This window comes from Oncorhynchus tshawytscha, unplaced genomic scaffold, assembly GCF_018296145.1.
Source record: "Oncorhynchus tshawytscha isolate Ot180627B unplaced genomic scaffold, Otsh_v2.0 Un_contig_280_pilon_pilon, whole genome shotgun sequence".
In the NCBI taxonomy this organism is placed as follows: Eukaryota; Metazoa; Chordata; class Actinopteri; order Salmoniformes; family Salmonidae; genus Oncorhynchus; species Oncorhynchus tshawytscha.
In genome coordinates, this window is record NW_024609730.1 from 292,501 (window position 1) to 319,367 (window position 26,867).

A 26,867-nucleotide genomic window follows, 5' to 3' on the forward strand; every position below is an offset into this window, starting at 1 on the left:
CTCTCCGCGCGGTGTCCAGGAGGTGCTGGTTGCTAAGAAACAATAAACTCACGATCAGTTTCCACTTCTGACAAGAGAACCGGCGATAACAAGTGTAGCTAATGTTTTTGCTTCTGTAGTTTCTCTACTAATGTTGAAGTGCCATTGATAGCTATGTAAGTAATTCACCTTGACTTGCTCAGAAATACGTTATAAATTGCTAGCGCTACATTGTTTCTGTTAACCAAACTGATGGTTTGTGATATCACTGTATATAACCGTCTCGGCGTTTACGGATGTTGTTGGCTATGTTTGTTTTGAACTTTTTTGATTTAATGTTATATTGCAATGTTTATTTCTTGTTGCCAGGTAAGTTGCTAAACAACTGAAATGTCTGTTATGTGCAAGATGACTTTCATGCTACTATAGTTTGCTTTGACACGAGTTGATAGACCGAAACGAAAGGGAGAGCTTATCATCCCCCACCTCCCTCTCCTTGTGCTCTCCCCTTCTTCACCCCCACACACAGTATCCACTCAGACCCAGAGTGGCAGACTATCTGAGGCCACCATGTCTTCGTTCTCCCAGAAGGGGTCCCCTCGCTGCCAGGCTGGCCCAGGGAGAGAGGAGGTGACTGGGGCCCGGCAGCAGAGGATGACCCTCCCATTCACCATGTCCCCGGGCCACGTAGACCCAGAGGCACTGAGAGCCAGGCTGATCTCAGTAGCCCCGAGCCAGGCACAACGCAACCCTGATGCCCTGGTCTTCACACACACCACCAAGGCCCAGGAACGCAGGAGGGCAGGGCAGAGATCCGTACCACTGGAGATACTGGTGGGTGGTGGTGGGGGGGTGAATATGGGGACCCAGACACTTGTAAACACTTTGCTCACAGTAATGTTTTCTAAATATCAGCCTTTGTTCCCATAACCATCCCAGACATCAACTGCCCCATAAGCACATAAACACCTCTATTTACACATCTTCTCTCATTCAGCCGGTCCTGAAGAAGTACCAGGACCACAAGCAGCCAGAGTTCATCCACAGGCAGAACCGGGAGAGGCTGCTCCAGTCGGGCTGGAAGCCTCCGTCGCCCTCCCTTGCTGGGGTAGAGTGGATGGACAAGGCCCCTGACAGACAGAGCTCCACCCTTCACCTCCCTGAGCTGCCTGAACACGTCAAGGAGAAACAGGTGGAAGACTGAGAAGGGCTCTGCTGGACAGACAGACTTCATGCAGATTTGACATGGTTTAATTTGAAATCCAGATTGTCTTAACCATGATTTCACTAGTGATATACAGCCATGTTCTGAAATAAATGATTGATTGTAGACGGTGGGAGGCAGATACTGATCTGTGCTCTGTTCGTCAGTAGCCCTCCCTATAGCCTCCTCGCTCTCTGATGACTGAAGCTCTCTGAAGCTGAGAGGTATCACAGTGGACTGATACGGGTCAGACAACTGTTAAACTCATAGCCTTTCTTGTTCTGTTTTAACCAGTAGTTCCATCAACCTCATTTGAGCCACAGAAGAAACCAGTCCACAATCAATATCTGTCTCTTTTGTTGTCAAGAGACGTAGTACAAAGTCCCCTTTCAGCTGTTCATGACGCTTTTCAAAGTCAAATAAATCAAAATATAAAAGCCTGACTGACTGTCCCTGCTTCCTCCCTCCAGGCTCAGATGACCCAGAGTACCCTGTGTTCCCCCTCTCCCCCCAAACGCCCTCGCTCCTCCAAGTCCGCAAAGCCCTCCCCCACCGGAGCCTTCCTCCACTCCCCCTTCCCTCTCCCAGCCAGTCACCCCATCATCTTCAGCTCTGCAGAGGATGTGATCCGTGCCAAAATACGCTCCCCGCCGGACATCGTCAGAATCATCCGGAACAACCCTCACCTGGGCTTCCTGTACATGACCTCTGCCGCACCCAAGAGCTCCATCAAATATGATGCTTATAACCTCAAGTAAGAGAGAGAGAAACACACACACCCTAACCTATATCAGATATGATGTTTATAACATCAAGAGAGGGAGAAACACACACACCCTAACCTATATCAGATATGATGTTTATAACATCAAGAGAGGGAGAAACACACACCCTAACCTATATCAGATATGATGTTTATAACATCAAGAGAGGGAGAAACACACACACCCTAACCTATATCAGATATGATGTTTATAACCTCAAGTAAGAGAGGGAGAAACACACACACCCTAACCTATATCAGATATGATGTTTATAACCTCAAGTAAGAGAGGGAGAAACACACACCCTAACCTATATCAGATATGATGTTTATAACATCAAGTAAGAGAGGGAGAAACACACACCCTAACCTATATCAGATATGATGTTTATAACCTCAAGTAAGAGAGGGAGAAACACACACCCTAACCTATATGATATGATGTTTATAACCTCAAGTAAGAGAGGGAAACACACACCCTAACCTATATGATATGATGTTTATAACCTCAAGTAAGAGAGGGAGAAACACACACCCTAACCTATATGATATGATGTTTATAACCTCAAGTAAGAGAGGGAGAAACACACACCCTAACCTATATGATATGATGTTTATAACCTCAAGTAAGAGAGGGAGAAACACACACCCTAACCTATATGATATGATGTTTATAACCTCAAGTAAGAGAGGGAGAAACATACACCCTAACCTATATGATATGATGTTTATAACCTCAAGTAAGAGAGGGAGAAACACACACCCTAACCTATATGATATGATGTTTATAACCTCAAGAGAGGGAGAAACACACACCCTAACCTATATGATATGATGTTTATAACCTCAAGTAAGAGAGGGAGAAACACACACCCTAACCTATATGATATGATGTTTATAACCTCAAGTAAGAGGGAGAAACACACACCCTAACCTATATGATATGATGTTTATAACCTCAAGAGAGGGAGAAACACACACCCTAACCTATATGATATGATGTTTATAACCTCAAGTAAGAGAGGGAGAAACACACACCCTAACCTATATGATATGATGTTTATAACCTCAAGTAAGAGAGGGAGAAAACACACCCTAACCTATATGATATGATGTTTATAACCTCAAGTAAGAGAGGGAGAAACACACACCCTAACCTATATGATATGATGTTTATAACCTCAAGTAAGAGAGGGAGAAACACACACCCTAACCTATATGATATGATGTTTATAACCTCAAGTAAGAGAGGGAGAAACACACACCCTAACCTATATGATATGATGTTTATAACCTCAAGTAAGAGAGGGAGAAACACACACCCTAACCTATATGATATGATGTTTATAACCTCAAGTAAGAGAGGGAGAAACACACACCCTAACCTATATGATATGATGTTTATAACCTCAAGTAAGAGAGGGAGAAACACACACCCTAACCTATATGATATGATGTTATAACCTCAAGTAAGAGAGGGAGAAACACACACCCTAACCTATATGATATGATGTTTATAACTCAAGTAAGAGAGGGAGAAACACACACCCTAACCTATATCAGATATGATGTTTATAACCTCAAGTAAGAGAGGGAGAAAAACACACACCCTAACCTATATGATATGATGTTTATAACCTCAAGTAAGAGAGGGAGAAACACACACCCTAACCTATATGATATGATGTTTATAACCTCAAGTAAGAGAGGGAGAAACACACACCCTAACCTATATGATATGATGTTTATAACCTCAAGTAAGAGAGGGAGAAACACACACCCTAACCTATATCAGATATGATGTTTATAACCTCAAGTAAGAGAGGGAGAAACACACACCCTAACCTATATGATATGATGTTTATAACATCAAGTAAGAGAGGGAGAAACACACACCCTAACCTATATGATATGATGTTTATAACCTCAAGTAAGAGAGGGAGAAACACACACCCTAACCTATATCAGATATGATGTTTATAACATCAAGTAAGAGAGGGAGAAACACACACCCTAACCTATATGATATGATGTTTATAACCTCAAGTAAGAGAGGGAGAAACACACACCCTAACCTATATGATATGATGTTTATAACATCAAGAGAGGGAGAAACACACACCCTAACCTATATGATATGATGTTTATAACCTCAAGTAAGAGAGGGAGAAACACACACCCTAACCTATATCAGATATGATGTTTATAACCTCAAGTAAGAGAGGGAGAAACACACACCCTAACCTATATGATATGATGTTTATAACATCAAGAGAGGGAGAAACACACACACCCTAACCTATATCAGATATGATGTTTATAACATCAAGAGAGGGAGAAACACACACCCTAACCTATATCAGATATGATGTTTATAACATCAAGAGAGGGAGAAACACACACCCTAACCTATATCAGATATGATGTTTATAACCTCAAGTAAGAGAGGGAGAAACACACACCCTAACCTATATGATATGATGTTTATAACATCAAGAGAGGGAGAAACACACACCCTAACCTATATGATATGATGTTTATAACATCAAGAGAGGGAGAAACACACACCCTAACCTATATGATATGATGTTTATAACATCAAGAGAGGGAGAAACACACACCCTAACCTATATGATATGATGTTTATAACCTCAAGAGAGGGAGAAACACACACCCTAACCTATATGATATGATGTTTATAACCTCAAGAGAGGGAGAAACACACACCCTAACCTATATGATATGATGTTTATAACCTCAAGAGAGGGAGAAACACACACCCTAACCTATATGATATGATGTTTATAACCTCAAGAGAGGGAGAAACACACACCCTAACCTATATGATATGATGTTTATAACCTCAAGAGAGGGAGAAACACACACCCTAACCTATATGATATGATGTTTATAACCTCAAGAGAGGGAGAAACACACACCCTAACCTATATGATATGATGTTTATAACCTCAAGAGGGAGAAACACACACCCTAACCTATATGATATGATGTTTATAACCTCAAGAGAGGGAGAAACACACACCCTAACCTATATGATATGATGTTTATAACCTCAAGAGAGGGAGAAACACACACCCTAACCTATATGATATGATGTTTATAACATCAAGAGAGGGAGAAACACACACCCTAACCTATATGATATGATGTTTATAACCTCAAGAGAGGGAGAAACACACACCCTAACCTATATGATATGATGTTTATAACCTCAAGAGAGGGAGAAACACACACCCTAACCTATATCAGATATGATGTTTATATCTTCAAGTAAGAGCAACGTCAACAAGAGAGAGATGCTACTTCTCAATTATCTCTAATTCCATTTATCCTTGTTCACTTCCCTTCACTAATTCTAATGGAAAGGACTGCCTGGTATAAGAAACATGGTGGAAACTGCTTCTAACCCGTACAGCACCAATTCATTGCTTTTAGATTGTGGGAAGTAGTGAACGAGTGTTCACTTCAGAACAAAGGAGGTATTATTGGGACTCACAAAGAGAGACGACACAGACACACTCACACACTCATGCAAACATTTGAACTCCCAAGTTCTCTATCAAATATAAAAACCTACAACCTTATTCTCACTACCAATCCCAAACTCTCACCTTTGACCTTTCCCCCCCCCCAGGATAGTGACGTATGAGAACATCAACAAGCAGGACTACTCTACCATCAGCCAGCAGGGTGTGACCTGCATCTCTGACGCGGAGATGGACTTCCTGCCGTTAGAGCGCTGGGAGCATGAGTACCGGTGCCACCGTCGCCTCCTGGCCATCCCGGCCTTCGCCCTCTTCAGGAGGTGGAAGGCCTTCAGAGTGTGGCGGACCAACGTCCGCTCCAAGAAGATCAACACGTGCAAGAAGTCCCTTCAGGAGCGCCTGTTCATCGTCAATGAGGTGGGTGGTATTGTTGGGTCCAGTAGTGTTTCCTGGTCAGGATAATGAGGTGGTGGTATTGTTGGGTCCAGTAGTGTTTCCTGGTCAGGATAATGAGGTGGGTGGTATTGTTGGGTCCAGTAGTGTTTCCTGGTCAGGATAATGAGGTGGGTGGTATTGTTGGGTCCAGTAGTGTTTCCTGGTCAGGGTAATGAGGTGGTGGTATTGTTGGGTCCAGTAGTGTTTCCTGGTCAGGATAATGAGGTGGTGGTATTGTTGGGTCCAGTAGTGTTTCCTGGTCAGGGTAATGAGATGGTGGTATTGTTGGGTCCAGTAGTGTTTCCTGGTCAGGATAATGAGGTGGTGGTATTGTTGGGTCCAGTAGTGTTTCCTGGTCAGGATAATGAGGTGGTGGTTTCCAGTAGTGTTTCCTGGTCAGGATAATGAGGTGGTGGTATTGTTGGGTCCAGTAGTGTTTCCTGGTCAGGGTAATGAGATGGTGGTATTGTTGGGTCCAGTAGTGTTTCCTGGTCAGGGTAATGAGATGGTGGTATTGTTGGGTTCCAGTAGTGTTTCCTGGTCAGGGTAATGAGATGGTGGTCCATTGTCCTGGGGTCCAGTAGTGTTTCCTGGTCTGGGGTAATGAGATGGTGGTATTGTTGGGTCCAGTAGTGTTTCCTGGTCAGGGTAGTATGTAATGGTGGTGGTATTGTTGGGTCCAGTAGTGTTTCCTGGTCAGGTAATGAGGATGGTGGTATTGTTGGGTCCAGTAGTGTTTCCTGGTCAGGATAATGAGTTGTGGTAATGAGATGGTGTATTGTTGTCCAGTCGTGTTTCCTGGTCAGGATAATGAGGTGGTGGTATTGTTGGGTCCAGTAGTGTTTCCTGGTCAGGATAATGAGGTGGTGGTATTGTTGGGTCCAGTAGTGTTTCCTGGTCAGGATAATGAGGTGGTGGTATTGTTGGGTCCAGTAGTGTTTCCTGGTCAGGATAATGAGGTGGTGGTATTGTTGGGTCCAGTAGTGTTTCCTGGTCAGGATAATGAGGTGGTGGTATTGTTGTGTCCAGTCGTGTTTCCTGGTCAGGATAATGAGGTGGTGGTATTGTTGGGTCCAGTCGTGTTTCCTGGTCAGGATAATGAGGTGGTGGTATTGTTGTGTCCAGTCGTGTTTCCTGGTCAGGATAATGAGGTGGTGGTATTGTTGTGTCCAGTCGTGTTTCCTGGTCAGGATAATGAGGTGGTGGTATTGTTGTGTCCAGTCGTGTTTCCTGGTCAGGATAATGAGGTGGTGGTATTGTTGTGTCCAGTCGTGTTTCCTGGTCAGGACAAGACCTCTACATTTGTGTTTTTATACAAAATGGTCCGTGCCATTGACCTGCAGTATGTGTCTATAGTCTAAATGGTCTGTACCATTGACCTGCAGTATGTGTTTATAGTCTAAATGGTCTGTACCATTGACCTGCAGTATGTGTCTATAGTCTAAATGGTCTGTACCATTGACCTGCAGTATGTGTCTATAGTCTAAATGGTCTGTACCATTGACCTGCAGTATGTGTCTATAGTCTAAATGGTCTGTACCATTGACCTGCAGTATGTGTCTATAGTCTAAATGGTCTGTACCATTGACCTGCAGTATGTGTCTATAGTCTAAATGGTCTGTACCATTGACCTGCAGTATGTGTCTATAGTCTAAATGGTCTGTACCATTGACCTGCAGTATGTGTTTATAGTCTAAATGGTCTGTACCATTGACCTGCAGTATGTGTTTATAGTCTAAATGGTCTGTACCATTGACCTGCAGTATGTGTTTATAGTCTAAATGGTCTGTACCATTGACCTGCAGTATGTGTTTATAGTCTAAATGGTCTGTACCATTGACCTGCAGTATGTGTTTATAGTATAAATGGTCTGTACCATTGACCTGCAGTATGTGTTTATAGTCTAAATGGTCTGTACCATTGACCTGCAGTATGTGTCTATATTTAACATGGTCTGTACCATTGACCTGCAGTATGTGTCTATAGTCTAAATGGTCTGTACCATTGACCTGCAGTATGTGTTTATAAATGGTCTTAAATGGTCTGTACCATTGACCTGCAGTATGTGTTATAGTTTGAAAAATGGTCTGTACCATTGACCTGCAGTATGTGTTTATAGTATAAATGGTCTGTACCATTGACTGCAGTATGTGTTTATAGTCTAAATGGTCTGTACCATTGACCTGCAGTATGTGCTATAGTATAAATGGTCCCATTGACTAGGTAGTTATTTTATAGATAAATGGTCTGTACCATTGACCTGCAGTATGGTTTATAGTAGTAAATTAAGTACCATTGACCTGCAGTATGTGTATAATGGAATAAATGGTAGTTATTTTGATAACAGTATGTGTTTATAGTAACATGGTCTGTACCATTGACCTGCAAGTATGTGTTATAGTTTAAGATGGTCAGGACCATTGACCTGCAGTAACAGCTATAGTATAAATGGTCTGTACCATTGACCTGCAGTATATGTTTATAGATAAATGGTCTGTACCATTGACAGCTGTGTATAGTATAAATGGTCTGTACCATTGACTGCAGTATGTGTTTATAGTATAAATGGTCTGTACCATTGAAGCAGCAGTAACAGCATTGTGTTTATGTAACCCAACTGGTAGTTATTTTAAGATAACAGGAAGTAGCAGTAACAGCTGTGTATAATGGAACCTATATAAAACTAGGTAGTTATTTTAAGATAACAGGAAGCAGCAGTAACAGCTGTGTATAATGGAACCCAACTAGGTAGTTATTTTAAGATAACAGGAAGCAGCAGTAACAGCTGTGTATAATGGAACCCAACTAGGTAGTTATTTTAAGATAACAGGAAGGAGCAGTAACAGCTGTGTGTAATGGAACCCAACTAGGTAGTTATTTTAAGATAACAGGAAGCAGCAGTAACAGCTGTGTGTAATGGAACCCAACTAGGTAGTTATTTTAAGATAACAGGGAGGAGCAGTAACAGCTGTGTATAATGGAACCCAACTAGGTAGTTATTTTAAGATAACAGGAAGGAGCAGTAACAGCTGTGTATAATGGAACCCAACTAGGTAGTTATTTTAAGATAACAGGAAGGAGCAGTAACAGCTGTGTATAATGGAACCCAACTAGGTAGTTATTTTAAGATAACAGGAAGGAGCAGTAACAGCTGTGTGTAATGGAACCCAACTAGGTAGTTATTTTAAGATAACAGGAAGGAGCAGTAACAGCTGTGTGTAATGGAACCCAACTAGGTAGTTATTTTAAGATAACAGGAAGGAGCAGTAACAGCTGTGTGTAATGGAACCCAACTAGGTAGTTATTTTAAGATAACAGGAAGGAGCAGTAACAGCTGTGTGTAATGGAACCCAACTAGGTAGTTATTTTAAGATAACAGGAAGCAGCAGTAACAGCTGTGTGTAATGGAACCCAACTAGGTAGTTATTTTAAGATAACAGGAAGCAGCAGTAACAGCTGTGTGTAATGGAACCCAACTAGGTAGTTATTTTAAGATAACAGGAAGGAGCAGTAACAGCTGTGTGTAATGGAACCCAACTAGGTAGTTATTTTAAGATAACAGGAAGGAGCAGTAACAGCTGTGTGTGTGTTTCCAGTCTCTGCGTCCGGCGTTGCTGAACATCAGAGAGATGTGCTACAGGATCAGTGACATGGGGCTTTGTCACATCCTGAAAGATCACACATACACGCTGGAGGAGTTCCAGGAGGCTCAGTACAACCAGCTGGAGGAGGTACGCAGTCTGTCTGTCCCTTTACATGACATATTCTCTGTGTGTCTGTCCCTTTACATGACATATTCTCTGTGTATCTGTTTCTTTACATGACATATTCTCTGTGTGTCTGTACCTTTACATGACATATTCTCTGTGTGTCTGTACCTTTACATGAAGTGTGTCTGTTCCTTTACATTACATATTCTCTGTGTGTCTGTACCTTTACATGACATATTCTCTGTGTGTCTGTACCTTTACATGAAGTGTGTCTGTTCCTTTACATTACATATTTTCTGTGTGTCTGTTCCTTTACATGACATATTCTCTGTGTGTCTGTTCCTTTACATGAAGTGTGTCTGTTCCTTTACTTGACATATTCTCTGTGTGTCTGTCCCTTTACATGAAGTGTGTCTGTTCCTTTACATGAAGTGTGTCTGTTCCTTTACATGACATATTCTCTGTGTGTCTGTTCCTTTACATGACATATTCTCTGTGTGTCTGTTCCTTTACATGAAGTGTGTCTGTTCCTTTACATGACATATTTTCTGTGTGTCTGTTCCTTTACATGAAGTGTGTCTGTTCCTTTACTTGACATATTCTCTGTGTGTCTGTCCCTTTACATGAAGTGTGTCTGTCCCTTTACATGACATATTCTCTGTGTGTCTGTTCCTTTACATGACATATTCTCTGTGTGTCTGTCCCTTTACATGAAGTGTGTCTGTTCCTTTACATGAAGTGTGTCTGTTCCCTTTACATGAAGTGTGTCTATCCCTTTACATGAAGTGTGTCTGTTCCTTTACATGAAGTGTGTCTGTTCCTTTACATGAAGTGTGTCTGTTCCTTTACATGAAGTGTGTCTGTCCCTTTACATGAAGTGTGTCTGTTCCTTTACATGAAGTGTGTCTGTTCCTTTACATGACATATTCTCTGTGTGTCTGTTCCTTTACATGACATATTCTCTGTGTGTCTGTACCTTTACATGACATATTCTCTGTGTGTCTGTTCCTTTACATGAAGTGTGTCTGTTCCTTTACATGACATATTCTCTGTGTGTCTGTTCCTTTACATGACATATTCTCTGTGTGTCTGTTCCTTTACATGACATATTCTCTGTGTGTCTGTTCCTTTACATGACATATTCTCTGTGTGTCTGTACCTTTACATGACATATTCTCTGTGTGTCTGTTCCTTTACATGACATATTCTCTGTGTGTCTGTTCCTTTACATGACATATTCTCTGTGTGTCTGTTCCTTTACATGACATATTCTCTGTGTGTCTGTCCCTTTACATGAAGTGTGTCTGTTCCTTTACATGACATATTCTCTGTGTGTCTGTTCCTTTACATGACATATTCTCTGTGTGTCTGTCCCTTTACATGAAGTGTGTCTGTTCCTTTACATGACATATTCTCTGTGTGTCTGTTCCTTTACATGACATATTCTCTGTGTGTTTGTTCCTTTACATGACATATTCTCTGTGTGTCTGTCCCTTTACATGAAGTGTGTCTGTTCCTTTACATGACATATTCTCTGTGTGTCTGTACCTTTACATGACATATTCTCTGTGTGTCTGTCCCTTTACATGAAGTGTGTCTGTTCCTTTACATGACATATTCTCTGTGTGTCTGTACCTTTACATGACATATTCTCTGTGTGTCTGTACCTTTACATGACATATTCTCTGTGTGTCTGTACCTTTACATGACATATTCTCTGTGTGTCTGTCCCTTTACATGACATATTCTCTGTCTGTCTGTTCCTTTACATGACATATTCTCTGTGTGTCTGTACCTTTACATGACATATTCTCTGTGTGTCTGTACCTTTACATGACATATTCTCTGTGTGTCTGTCCCTTTACATGACATATTCTCTGTGTGTCTGTCCCTTTACATGACATATTCTCTGTGTGTCTGTCCCTTTACATGACATATTCTCTGTGTGTCTGTACCTTTACATGACATATTCTGTGTGTGTCTGTACCTTTACATGACATATTCTCTGTGTGTCTGTACCTTTACATGACATATTCTCTGTGTGTCTGTCCCTTTACATGACATATTCTCTGTGTGTCTGTCCCTTTACATGAAGTGTGTCTGTTCCTTTACATGACATATTCTCTGTGTGTCTGTACCTTTACATGACATATTCTCTGTGTGTCTGTTCCTTTACATGACATATTCTCTGTGTGTCTGTACCTTTACATGACATATTCTCTGTGTGTCTGTCCCTTTACATGACATATTCTCTGTGTGTCTGTCCCTTTACATGACATATTCTCTGTGTGTCTGTTCCTTTACATGACATATTCTCTGTGTGTCTGTTCCTTTACATGACATATTCTCTGTGTGTCTGTTCCTTTACATGACATATTCTCTGTGTGTCTGTTCCTTTACATGACATATTCTCTGTGTGTCTGTACCTTTACATGACATATTCTCTGTGTGTCTGTCCCTTTACATGACATATTCTCTGTGTGTCTGTCCCTTTACATGACATATTCTCTGTGTGTCTGTTCCTTTACATGACATATTCTCTGTGTGTCTGTACCTTTACATGACATATTCTCTGTGTGTCTGTACCTTTACATGACATATTCTCTGTGTGTCTGTCCCTTTACATGACATATTCTCTGTGTGTCTGTCCCTTTACATGACATATTCTCTGTGTGTCTGTTCCTTTACATGACATATTCTCTGTGTGTCTGTACCTTTACATGACATATTCTCTGTGTGTCTGTACCTTTACATGACATATTCTCTGTGTGTCTGTACCTTTACATGACATATTCTCTGTGTGTCTGTACCTTTACATGACATATTCTGTGTGTGTCTGTACCTTTACATGACATATTCTCTGTGTGTCTGTCCCTTTACATGACATATTCTCTGTGTGTCTGTACCTTTACATGACATATTCTCTGTGTGTCTGTCCCTTTACATGACATATTCTCTGTGTGTCTGTCCCTTTACATGAAGTGTGTCTGTTCCTTTACATGACATATTCTCTGTGTGTCTGTCCCTTTACATGAAGTGTGTCTGTACCTTTACATGACATATTCTGTGTGTGTCTGTCCCTTTACATTACATATTCTCTGTGTGTCTGTTCCTTTACATGACATATTCTCTGTGTGTCTGTACCTTTACATGACATATTCTCTGTGTGTCTGTCCCTTTACATGACATATTCTCTGTGTGTCTGTCCCTTTACATGAAGTGTGTCTGTTCCTTTACATGACATATTCTCTGTGTGTCTGTACCTTTACATGACATATTCTGTGTGTGTGTCCTTTAACACTATAAACTAGTCACCCTGCAGAGTTTTACCCTGATAAAGCTTGCCTGTCCAGGCGTTGGATGTTAGGTTATTACATTATTGCGTCTGAGCTCCTAGTGTGCGGCTCTCCTTTCAGTGTTCATGTGTATCTGATGTGAAATGTCTAGCATGTTAGCGGTGCACGCTAGTCGTGTTCAATCAGTGACGTCACCCGCGCTGACACCCGCGCTGACGCCCGCGCTGACACCCGCGCTGACGCCCGCGCTGACACCCGCGCTGACGCCCGCGCTGACACCCGCGCTGACACCCGCGCTGACACCCGCGCTGACACCCGCGCTGACACCCGCGCTGACGCCCGCGCTGACACCCGCGCTGACGCCCGCGCTGACACCCGCGCTGACGCCCGCGCTGACACCCGCGCTGACGCCCGCGCTGACACCCGCGCTGACACCCGCGCTGACACCTTGAAGTAAACGTTTCCCTTGCGCCGCAAGAGCCTCAGCATCTGTGTGGCGATGCCGTGTGGGTGACAGTTCTGAGGGGGCCTGGTTGGAGCCCAGGATGGGCCAAGGAGAGGGACGGACGCAGTACTGTTACATGTGTCTCTGTCCCTTTGCATGGCAACGTGTGTGTGTGTGTGTGTGTGTGTGTGTGTGTGTGTGTGTGTGTGTGTGTGTGTGCAGGTATCTTCTCGTCTGGAAGAGTTCAGGGAGCTGGTAAAGGAGGTGGCCAGGAGCGCCTGTCACACGGCCATGTTGGAGGCAGGATACACACCTGACTATAACTACAACACAGGTACACACACACCTGACTATAACTACAACACAGGTACACACACCTGACTATAACTACAACACAGGTACACACACCTGACTATAACTACAACACAGGTACACACACACCTGACTATAACTACAACACAGGTACACACACCTGACTACAACTACAACACGGGTACACACACACACCTGACTATAACTACAACACAGGTACACACACCTGACTATAACTGAAACACAGGTACACACACACCTGACTATAACTACAACACAGGTACACACACACCTGACTATAACTACAACACAGGTACACACACCTGACTATAACTACAACACAGGTACACACACCTGACTATAACTACAACACAGGTACACACACCTGACTATAACTACAACACGGGTACACACACACACCTGACTATAACTACAACACAGGTACACACACCTGACTATAACTACAACACAGGTACACACACACACCTGACTATAACTACAACACAGGTACACACACCTGACTACAACTACAACACAGGTACACACACACCTGACTATAACTGAAACACAGGTACACACACACCTGACTATAACTAAAACACAGGTACACACACACCTGACTATAACTACGACACAGGTACACACACACCTGACTATAACTACGACACAGGTACACACACACCTGACTATAACTACAACACAAAAAAGTAGTAGTGTGTGTACTCCAGAGGGAACAGACAGTAGAGTGAGTCTGAAGTGTGTGTACTCCAGAGGGAACAGACAGTAGAGTGAGTATGAAGTGTGTGTACTCCAGAGGGGACAGACAGTAGAGTGAGTGTGAAGTGTGTGTACTCCAGAGGGGACAGACAGTAGAGTGAGTGTGAAGTGTGTGTACTCCAGAGGGGACAGACAGTAGAGTGAGTGTGAGTCCAGAGGGAACAGACAGTAGAGTGAGTGTGAAGTGTGTGTACTCCAGAGGGAACAGAGTAGTGAAGTGTGTGTACTCCAGAGGGGACAGACAGTAGAGTGAGTATGAAGTGTGTGTACTCCAGAGGGAACAGACAGAGGGAACAGACAGAACAGAGTGAGTGTGAAGTGTGTGTACTCCAGAGGGAACAGACAGTAGAGTGAGTGTGAAGTGTGTGTACTCCAGAAGTGTGTGGAGGGGACAGACAGTAGAGTGAGTGTGAAGTGTGTGTACTCCAGAGGGGACAGACAGTAGAGTGAGTATGAAGTGTGTGTACTCCAGAGGGAACAGACAGTAGAGTGAGTGTGAAGTGTGTGTACTCCAGAGGGAACAGACAGTAGAGTGAGTGAAGTGTGTGTACTCCAGAGGGAACAGACAGTAGAGTGAGTCTGAAGTGTGTGTACTCCAGAGGGAACAGACAGTAGAGTGAGTGTGAAGTGTGTGTACTCCAGAGGGAACAGACAGTAGAGTGAGTCTGAAGTGTGTGTACTCCAGAGGGAACAGACAGTAGAGTGAGTCTGAAGTGTGTGTACTCCAGAGGGAACACCTGAGATTGAGTTGCTGTTTGAAGAGGCTCCAGAGAAGATGAGTTACACAGAACAGGCCAACAAGAGGTACCACTGTAGACGCCTCACCTGGTGGGTACCACACACACACACACACACACACACACACACACACACACACACACACAAAACACTCACACTCACACACACACGCACACACACACACTCACACCCGCAAAGACATACACACTTACACACGCAAAGACACACACACGCAAAGACACACACACACACGCACGCACACACTCACACTATCTTGCTACACACTCCTGTATACTGTTTCATTATTTCCCAGTGTAATTTCCACATGAAGCTGTTTCTCTGGCATGTTCCATTATTGAAGCCCTCCTCTCCGCTACACACACCATCTCTCACACACACGTCCCATTTCTACCTGTACGTTGAGCTGGAGTGCCTTACCTGTGGAGGTGCCGTGATGGAGCCCCCTTCCTACTCTGTGTTGTTCCAGTTTCATCCGGTTGGCTGACTACCTGATGGTGAACACCATGCACATCCTGGCTGTGAACTCTGTGGCCAAACTACTGGCCGTCCTGCAGGACCAGATCCAACACACCCCCACACACGCTGTCATCCACAGCTGGGCCGACACCGATGCTGCTGGAGACGGAGGTGGAGCCACGGAGGACTCCGACAGGAAGGTACAACAAGACCGTTTCAGACCTCTCGTCTGGGACCCACAGCCGTTCCATGGATTTGATCTATTCCAGAACTAGTCCACGTGATTCAACCGGTCAACTAATCACCAAACCGTTGACCTGGTGACTCAGGTGACTCAGGTGACTCAGGTGACTCGGGTGACTCAGGTGACTCAGGTGAGGTAGATGACTCAGGTGACTCAGGTGACTCAGATGACTCAGGTGACTCAGGTGACTCAGGTGACTCAGGTGAGGTAGTTCAGAGCTGCTACATGAAGGTGGCTGTGGAGAGGTTTGAAAAAGGCTTCAGGGACACTTTCTCAGACGGGGATGTAGCCTCATTCTGCACGGACTAAAAAGCAACTATGGAGCTAAACAGACACGGTTGGCTTTGTGTTTATTGACAACATAAATACATTTAAACAATGGCCACGTTTTTGTCTCTCAAATACATTGTGCCAGTTGTTGATTAGCTATGAGTCAAAACGACATGGTATCAATAACAAGATAAAACTAGGATTCTCCACATGGCAGCTCCACGGCGTCCAGCCCCTTCGATGGGCCAGCATCATTACGTTTTCAGCCAACTCGTCTCAATGGAGATCCTCCAGTGGACCACTAGGCTTTCTGAAACCAGAGGCCTGTTTAGGAGAGTTTAAAGCTACAGAGGGACAGTGTGTAACAGGTGTTATCGTCTGTCTTGTAGAATGGAGAATACAGTCAGCTTTCTGCCTGCATCCTTCTAAAAGGTTTACTAAACGGAATAGTGGGTTCCTTTTGTTGTGACAATCCCTTCCCCTTTAACTGTGTATTAACCCCTGTGTGTGTGTGTGTGTGTGTGTGTGTGTGTGTGTGTGTGTGTGTGTGTGTGTGTGTGTGTGTGTGTGTGTGTGTGTGTGTGTGTGTGTGTGTGTCTGTGTGTGTGTGTGTGTGTGTGTGTGTGTGTGTGTGTGTACCTCAGGCTACAGAGCCCACAGTGGAGGCTGTTCATCTTCTACCCATGTTTGTGTCGGAGCTGATGTTGGAGACCCACGCTCTGACCTACGAACCCTCCGTAGACGTCTTCCAGGTCTGTAACCCCTGACCTCTCACCTTTCAGCTCACCGAAGATGTCATCGTTCTGCTACATATCAATATGGCTCTGAATGTGTTACTTTTTTTGTTTGTAAAAATGTATCTCTCTTGCGCTCTCTCTTTATGCTGTGCCTGTGTTTTTGTTTGCGTGTCTGACTGTGTGTGTGTCTGTGCATGTGTGTCGTGTGTGGGTTGTGTGTCTGTGCATGTGTGTGTGCCTGTGAGTGTGGCTGTGTGTGTATATTCCCCTAACAGGAGTGTGTGTCAGAGATCATCTCTAGGTTCCAGGAGACGGTGTTGTCATTAGTTGTGCTGGTGACTGACTCCTACTTTGATGCCTTCACTCAGCCCATGATCAACAGCAAGGTGTGAAACACTACCACTGACTAATTAGCATAGAAACGTTTTTTTATGTTGCAGTAAGCTAGGTGAGACAACTACACCTGTTATAGTGAGTACATTTGTCCTCAAAGTAGCTATCAGCAAAGTCCGTGCTTGTAGGAACAAGTCCAGTGCAGGTCTTAGCTCACCGAAGACAAGGCTGTTATTTAGTTTAGTTGTAGTTTTTGGGGACAGTTTTCCAGACACAGATTTAACCTAGTTCTAGAATTGAAAGCAATGTGAACAATCTTCATGATAAGTTCTGTTCAGTATTAGTGTTGGTCTGTGTCCAGGAAACCATCCCTAAATGTTTTAATAGTCTGACAAGATGGCTGTTGTCCAGTTAGTAATACTATCCTATCATAACATGGTTGTATTCCACAACCATTCAGGTAGAGGAGATGTAATACTATCCTATCATAACATGGTTGTATTCCACTACCATTCAGGTAGAGGAGATGTAATACTATCCTATCATAACATGGTTGTATTCCACAACCATTCAGGTAGAGGAGATGTAATACTATCCTATCATAACATGGTTGTATTCCACTATCATTCAGGTAGAGGAGATGTAATACTATCCTATCATAACATGGTTGTACCATTCAGGTAGAGGAGATGTAATACTATCCTATCATAACATGGTTGTATTCCACTATCATTCAGGTAGAGGAGATGTAATACTATCCTATCATAACATGGTTGTATTCCACAACCATTCAGGTAGAGGAGATGTAATACTATCCTATCATAACATGGTTGTATTCCACTACCATTCAGGTAGAGGAGATGTAATACTATCCTATCGTAACAGGGTTGTATTCCACTACCATTCAGGTAGAGGAGATGTAATACTATCCTATTATAACATGGTTGTATTCCACTACCATTCAGGTAGAGGAGATGTAATACTATCCTATCATAACATGGTTGTATTCCACAACCATTCAGGTAGAGGAGATGTAATACTATCCTATCATAACATGGTTGTATTCCACTATCATTCAGGTAGAGGAGATGTAATACTATCCTATCATAACATGGTTGTATTCCACTATCATTCAGGTAGAGGAGATGTAATACTATCCTATCATAACATGGTTGTATTCCACTATCATTCAGGTAGAGGAGATGTAATACTATCCTATCATAACATGGTTGTATTCCACTATCATTCAGGTGGAGGAGATGTAATACTATCCTATCATAACATGGTTGTATTCCACTACCATTCAGGTAGAGGGGATGTAATACTATCCTATCATAACATGGTTGTATTCCACTATCATTCAGGTAGAGGAGATGTAATACTATCCTATCATAACATGGTTGTACCATTCAGGCAGAGGGGATGTAATACTATCCTATCATAACATGGTTGTACCATTCAGGTGGGGGAGATGCAATACTATCCTATCATAACATGGTTGTATTCCACAACCATTCAGGTAGAGGAGATGTAATACTATCCTATTATAACATGGTTGTATTCCACAACCATTCAGGTGGAGGAGATGTAATACTATCCTATCATAACATGGTTGTATTCCACTACCATTCAGGTAGAGGAGATGTAATACTATCCTATCATAACATGGTTGTACCATTCAGGTAGAGGAGATGTAATACTATCCTATCATAACATGGTTGTATTCCACTATCATTCAGGTAGAGGAGATGTAATACTATCCTATTATAACATGGTTGTATTCCACTATCATTCAGGTGGAGGAGATGTAATACTATCCTATCATAACATGGTTGTATTCCACTATCATTCAGGTAGAGGAGATGTAATACTATCCTATCATAACATGGTTGTATTCCACAACCATTCAGGTAGAGGAGATGTAATACTATCCTATCATAACATGGTTGTATTCCACAACCATTCAGGTAGAGGAGATGTAATACTATCCTATCATAACATGGTTGTATTCCACTATCATTCAGGTAGAGGAGATGTAATACTATCCTATCATAACATGGTTGTATTCCACTATCATTCAGGTAGAGGAGATGTAATACTATCCTATCATAACATGGTTGTATTCCACTATCATTCAGGTAGAGGAGATGTAATACTATCCTATCATAACATGGTTGTATTCCACTATCATTCAGGTAGAGGAGATGTAATACTATCCTATCATAACATGGTTGTATTCCACTATCATTCAGGTAGAGGAGATGTAATACTATCCTATCATAACATGGTTGTATTCCACTATCATTCAGGTAGAGGAGATGTAATACTATCCTATCATAACATGGTTGTATTCCACTATCATTCAGGTAGAGGAGATGTAATACTATCCTATCATAACATGGTTGTACCATTCAGGTAGAGGAGATGTAATACTATCCTATCATAACATGGTTGTACCATTCAGGTGGGGGAGATGTAATACTATCCTATCATAACATGGTTGTATTCCACAACCATTCAGGTAGAGGAGATGTAATACTATCCTATTATAACATGGTTGTATTCCACAACCATTCAGGTAGAGGAGATGTAATACTATCCTATCATAACATGGTTGTATTCTACTATCATTCAGGTAGAGGAGATGTAATACTATCCTATCATAACATGGTTGTATTCCACAACCATTCAGGTAGAGGAGATGTAATACTATCCTATCATAACATGGTTGTATTCCACTATCATTCAGGTAGAGGAGATGTAATACTATCCTATTATAACATGGTTGTATTCCACTATCATCCAGGTGGAGGAGATGTAATAATATCCTATCATAACATGGTTGTATTCCACTATCATTCAGGTAGAGGAGATGTAATACTATCCTATTATAACATGGTTGTATTCCACAACCATTCAGGTAGAGGAGATGTAATACTATCCTATCATAACATGGTTGTATTCCACTATCATTCAGGTAGAGGAGATGTAATACTATCCTATCATAACATGGTTGTATTCCACAACCATTCAGGTAGAGGAGATGTAATACTATCCTATCATAACATGGTTGTACCATTCAGGTAGAGGAGATGTAATACTATCCTATCATAACATGGTTGTATTCCACAACCATTCAGGTAGAGGAGATGTAATACTATCCTATCATAACATGGTTGTATTCCACAACCATTCAGGTAGAGGAGATGTAATACTATCCTATCATAACATGGTTGTATTCCACAACCATTCAGGTAGAGGAGATGTAATACTATCCTATCATAACATGGTTGTATTCCACAACCATTCAGGTAGAGGAGATGTAATACTATCCTATCATAACATGGTTGTACCATTCATTCAGGTAGAGGAGATGTAATACTATCCTATCATAACATGGTTGTATTCCACAACCATTCAGGTAGAGGAAATGTAATACTATCCTATCATAACATGGTTGTATTCCACTATCAGTCAGGTAGAGGAGATGTAATACTATCCTATCATAACATGGTTGTATTCCACTACCATTCAGGTAGAGGAGATGTAATACTATCCTATCATAACATGGTTGTATTCCACTACCATTCAGGTAGAGGAGATGTAATACTATCCTATCATAACATGGTTGTATTCCACTATCATTCAGGTGGAGGAGATGTAATACTATCCTATCATAACATGGTTGTATTCCACTACCATTCAGGTGGAGGAGAAGACGTGTGGTGACGGTCCTGGTCTGGAGGCCATGTTAGAGGATGATAAACACCTCCTGAACATCATCCTCGACATCAAGGTCAGCATTCGGTGTCCTTTTTAAAGGTCATTTGAATTAGCTAAGTGGATGGTAATTGTCTTGGACATTTTGATGTCAACTTGGTGTCTATTATGATCCCTAATGCCAAAGCTCTTTAAATCTGTTGTGGGAGTTAAATGACTTTCACAGTCCAGTGTTTTGTTGTCTTGCCTGTTCGTCCTTGTGCCCTGATTCCCTGACTGTTCGTCTAACTGGCTGCCTCATTAAGACGTTTGTTTTGTTGTCTCTCCTCGTCTCCCTCTTCCTCCTCCTCTCGCTCCCTCTCAGCAATCGCTCCAGTTTGCGTTTGACTCGGCCAGCGTGTACGCGCGCACCTTTGAGAGCTTCCGCGTCTTCTACAGAGAGAATGAGAGTCTGGACCTGGACGCGCTCAGAGATCAGGATCACGGTACCGTAGCAACGCTCTTCATCATCGTCACCAACATCATCAATTCAATGAACTTACCAGGGAACAGAGAAAATGGATTAGCCAAGGCACTTCTTTTCAGTATATAGCTTTGAGTTTCTACAGTCAACACACATACCACAGCAACATATCCATTTTGTCTCAGTTCATTCAGACCTTTGGATCCAATGAGGTCCTTTAGGCGTTTTCTGTATATTTCACAGTTTCAACACTCCCCCATCTCTCTTTTTAAACGGTCTAGAGAGTCATCATGTGACTCTGTACCCTGTCCTGTTCCCTGTAGGAGTGGCGTTCTTCGCTGAGAGTCTGAAGAAGTACCACAGCGAACATAAAGAGGCCCTGGCCATCAAACAGAAGAGGCACCTGGGCCTGCTGCTGGTGGACACCACTCTGCTTAAAGGGAAGCTCCTCCCCTCACCACTACGCTGTCTGGAGGTAGGAGGAGAGGAACAGTGTTCCCAGTGTTAATCACCCCCTACAGCCCGGGCCTTTGCACTGTGGAGATCTGAAACGTATTCATTGGTATTAGCAATATGTATGAATATAATCTTCCACTTAGCCTATCAGAGGGCGTGTTTGAGCTATTACCAAATTGCTTACACATGTCAAATTCTCTCGGTTCTCCACAAGTCCATAGGGCTTAGGGTCAAGTGGTGGATTTGGGATTGGGCCGTCCATCCACCCACTGACCAACATTAACGCCTGTGCTGCCCCCCCCCTCCCCTCCAGGCCATCAATGACATGCTCCCCCTGCTGGCCAAGAGAAAGATCGACGCCATCATCGCTGAGGCTCAGGATGCCCAGTTCAAACTGGAGTTCATCCCCTCTGCAACTACAGAGTTCGTCAACTCCCTCACCTTCCTAGAGGAGATACAGGAGCGGGTAAGAGACGGTTTTGTCTAGAAGGGATACAGCTTTTGTAAGAATGGACTTTTTTGTGGCAGGTTAGGAGAACTTACGCAGTAGGGTTAGGAAAATGAACGTGGCAGGTTAGGAGAACTTACGCAGTAGGGTTAGGAAAATGAACATAGCAGGTTAGGAGAATTAGGTTAAGGTTGACGGTCACACAGAGCCATCATCTTCTTCATTCAAGAGACTGACTCCGTCCCAGAGTAGCGGACTCAGACCCAGAGTAGCGGACTCAGACCCAGAGTAGGGGACAGACCCAGAGTAGGGGACAGACCCAGAGTAGGGGACTCAGACCCAGAGTAGGGGACTCAGACCCAGAGTAGGGGACTCAGACCCAGAGTAGGGGACTCGGACCCAGAGTAGGGGACTCAGACCCAGAGTAGGGGACTCAGACCCAGAGTAAGGGGACTCGGACCCAGAGTAGGGGACTCAGACCCAGAGTAGGGGACTCAGACCCAGAGTAGGGGACTCAGACCCAGGGTAGCTGCTGACTAAGCCCCAGAGAACTTTGTCACTTTGTATCACACTGTAGTCATTGTTACATTACTCATTACCAAACTCCTGGGAAAGATGACCAAGGGAGTCAGTAGTGTTGGGTTCATGTTGTCAGGTGAACGTCTTTCTTGGATGTTTCTGGGAAAGTTCTTAGTCGAATTTCTGTTTTCAGCCAGCATGGCCCGCCTAGGAAAACATCTGGGGTAAACACTGCCAGTCCTTTCATGGTCTGTGTGTTTGTGTGTCAGATGGAGTGGTTGGACGAGCAGACAGAGACCGTGTGCCAGATGTACAAGCTGATAGACTCCTACTCCGTGCCCAGCCCTCCTGAGGACTTTGCCGTCTACGCCACCCTGAAACCCTCAGTCACCGGCGTACGCAACGCCATCGACAAGGCCGTGGGAGAGAAGGACGCCAACGTGGACAAGTTCTGTGTCCACCTCCAACGGGACATCACCGACCTCAACAAGGAGGTCAAGAGGGTCAAACAGCAGGCTCAGGTAACTAGAGGTCAAGGGTCAACGCTCAGATGCATTGTATCACACTAGCTTCAGCATCACGCTAAGGGTCAGTGTTTGTCCCCAGACAGGCTTTATAAATAACTGTGGAAAAAGCTAAGAATGTAGACATTAGTCTCTGGATATGACAGTCATTTACAACTGGGTTCCTCTTCCCCAGGTCGTTGTGCTCTAAATCAACTAACCTGAAAAGATAATTTCGTCTGTCAGAGTAGGGTAAATAGAGATGTGTATGGGTTTGATTCAGACCAGGGAGGGACAACTTTGATGGGGATTGGAGTCATTCAAAATCTGAACTCATAGTGAGTGGCCGCTGTGGCTCGCGGGTCTGCATACCCACATCCAGGGAGGGGCGACAGGGTAGCCTAGTGGTTAGAGCGTTGGACTAGTAACCGGAAGGTTGCAAGTTCAAACCCCCGAGCTGACAAGGTACAAATCTGTTCTGCCCCTGAACAGGCAGTAATCCCACTGTTCCTAGGCCGTCATTGAAAATAAGAATTTGTTCTTAACTGACTTGCCTAGTTAAATAAAGGTAAAATAAACATCCATACCCACGCAGGCAGAGCCGGCCCTAGCCTTTTTGGGGCCCTAGGGGACATTTTGCTGCGAGCAAAACAGTTGCCCGTCCCTGATCCATGTATAACTGTGTGTATGTGTTGATCTCTGCTCCCCAGAACAATCAGATCATGGACATCAACGCTGAGCGTCCCAAGGTCCGTCTGCTGCTGGACGAGGTCCAGGTCTCCATAGACGAGCTGCAGAACCAGGCCTTCCAGTACAAGTCTTTCCAGAAGAACTTCAAGGTTCTACTATACTATACAATACAATACAATACTATACTATACTATACTATACTATACTATACTATACTATACATACTATACAATACAATACATATACAATACAATACAATACAATACAATACAATATTCTACAGTACCATACTATACAATGCAATACCATACTATACAATACCATACTATACTATACAATACAATATTCTACAATGCCATACTATACCATACTATACTATACAATATTCTACAGTACCATACTACACCATACAATACAGTACAATACACTACCATACTATACAATACCATACGATACTATACAATACCATACTATACATTACCATACAATACAATACAATAACATACTATACAATACAATACCATACTATACAGTACCATACTATACCATACTATACAATACTATACAATACAATACTATACAATGCAATAGCATACAATACAATACTATACAATACCATACTATACAGTACCATACTATACTATACAATACTATACCATACGATACCATACTATACAATACAATACTATACTATACAATACAATACCGTACAATACTATACTATACAATACAATATTCTACACTACCATACTATACAATACCATACTATACCATACTATACTATACAATACAATATTCTGCAATACAATAATATACAATACCATACTATATCATACTATACCATACTACACAATACAATATTCTACACTACCATACTATACCATACTATACTATACAATACTATATGGTACTATACAATATTCTACAATACTATACAATACTATACCATACTACACCATACTATACACTGCCATACTATGCAATACCATACTATACGATACCATACTATACAATACAATATTCTACAATACCATACTATACCATACTATACTATACAATACCATACTATATGGTACTATACAATATTCTACAATACTATACAATACTATACCATACTACACCATACTATACACTGCCATACTATGCACTACCATACTATACGATACCATACTATACTATACAATACAATATTCTACAATACCGCACTATACGATATCATACTATACTGTATTCTACAATACAATACTATACAATACCATACTATACCATACTATACTATACAATATTCTACAATACCAGGCTATACAATACCATACTATACGATACTATACAATACGATATTCTACAATACTATACAATACTATGCAATACCATACTATACCGTACTATACCATACTATACCGTACTATACCATACTATACAATACCATACTATGCTATACCATACTATACCGTACTATACCGCACTATACCATATTATACAATACTATACAATACCATACTATACAATACGATACTATACAATAGCATACTATACAATACCATACAATACCACAGTATACAATACAATACTATACAATAGCATACTATACCATACTATGCTATACCATACTATACAATACTATACCATACTATACAATAACATATTCTACGATACCATACTATACCATACTATGCTATACCATACTATACCATACTATACAATACAATATTCTACAATACCATACTATACCATACTATATTATGTAATACAATATTCTACAATACTATACAATACCATACTATACCATACTATACAATACAATACCATACTATACTATATCATGCTATACAATACAATATTCTACAATACCATACTATGCTACACCATACTACCCTATACCATACTATACAATACTATACAATGGCATACTATATAATACTATACAATACCATACTATACAATACAATACTATACAATACTTTACAATACTATGCTATGCCATGCCATACTATACCATACTATGCTATGCAATGCAATATTCTACAGTGCCATACTATACCATACTATACAATACGATATAATACCATACTATACAATACGATACAATACAATACCATGCTATACAATACCATACTATACTGTACTATACCATACTATACAATATTCTACAATACAATACTATACGATTCAATACATAGATGCCGAGTAATAGGATACAGTACGTCTTCTGACCACTAGAGGACAGTAAAAACACCACTTTTCACCATTGTTCCTTGAGAGAAACAGTATAGTTAAATGTAGAGTAACTTACTGTTGTGCGTTTAAGTATTTTCCCTTTGGCATTGATTGAGGCAATTCAGATTAGGTGTCTCTTTCAAAGGATGCCTATATTCTCTATCCCTCATTGACCCCTTTCTCCCTGGCCTTGGCACCCGTCTTGTCCACTACCCTCAAGTAGTCACCCTTCTCTGAATTCTAACCCCTTGCCTCTGTAGGTTGAGGTGACTAAATACGAGGCGTTAGTGGAGATGAGTGACCCCTCTCTGACCTCTAACCCATTGCCTCTGTAGGTGGAGGTGACTAAGTATGAGGCGTTAGTGGAGATGAGTGACCCCTCTCTGACCTCTAACCCCTGACCTCTGTAGGTGGAGATGACTAAGTATGAGGCATAGTGGAGATGAGTGACCCCTCTCTGAGCTCTAACCTCTGACCTCTGTAGGTGGAGGTGACTAGGTATGAGGCGTTAGAAGAGCTCAGTGACCCCTCTCTGACCTCTAACCCCTGACCTCTGTAGGTGGAGATGACTAAGTATGAGGCATTAGTGGAGATGAGTGACCCCTCTCTGACCTCTAACCCCTGA

The 26,867-nt window shown here is 42.2% G+C and overlaps 1 protein-coding gene across 1 annotated transcript in view; it reads left to right on the forward strand.

Moving 5' to 3' along the window:
- Positions 1-15: 15 nt before the first annotated feature.
- LOC112240403 (dynein axonemal heavy chain 6-like) overlaps positions 16-26,867 on the forward strand; it is a gene marked incomplete at its 3' end in the record, with an annotated part of 61,541 nt that continues 34,689 nt past the window's right edge. The window contains 17 exon segments of the mRNA XM_042317337.1: positions 16-155; positions 509-813; positions 977-1,180; positions 1,654-1,937; positions 5,602-5,869; positions 9,484-9,618; positions 13,561-13,672; positions 15,156-15,255; positions 15,653-15,842; positions 16,801-16,908; positions 17,169-17,279; positions 20,933-21,022; positions 21,311-21,431; positions 21,733-21,884; positions 22,179-22,331; positions 23,102-23,353; positions 24,046-24,174. Coding sequence (XP_042173271.1) covers positions 550-813; positions 977-1,180; positions 1,654-1,937; positions 5,602-5,869; positions 9,484-9,618; positions 13,561-13,672; positions 15,156-15,255; positions 15,653-15,842; positions 16,801-16,908; positions 17,169-17,279; positions 20,933-21,022; positions 21,311-21,431; positions 21,733-21,884; positions 22,179-22,331; positions 23,102-23,353; positions 24,046-24,174 — 2,673 coding nt within the window.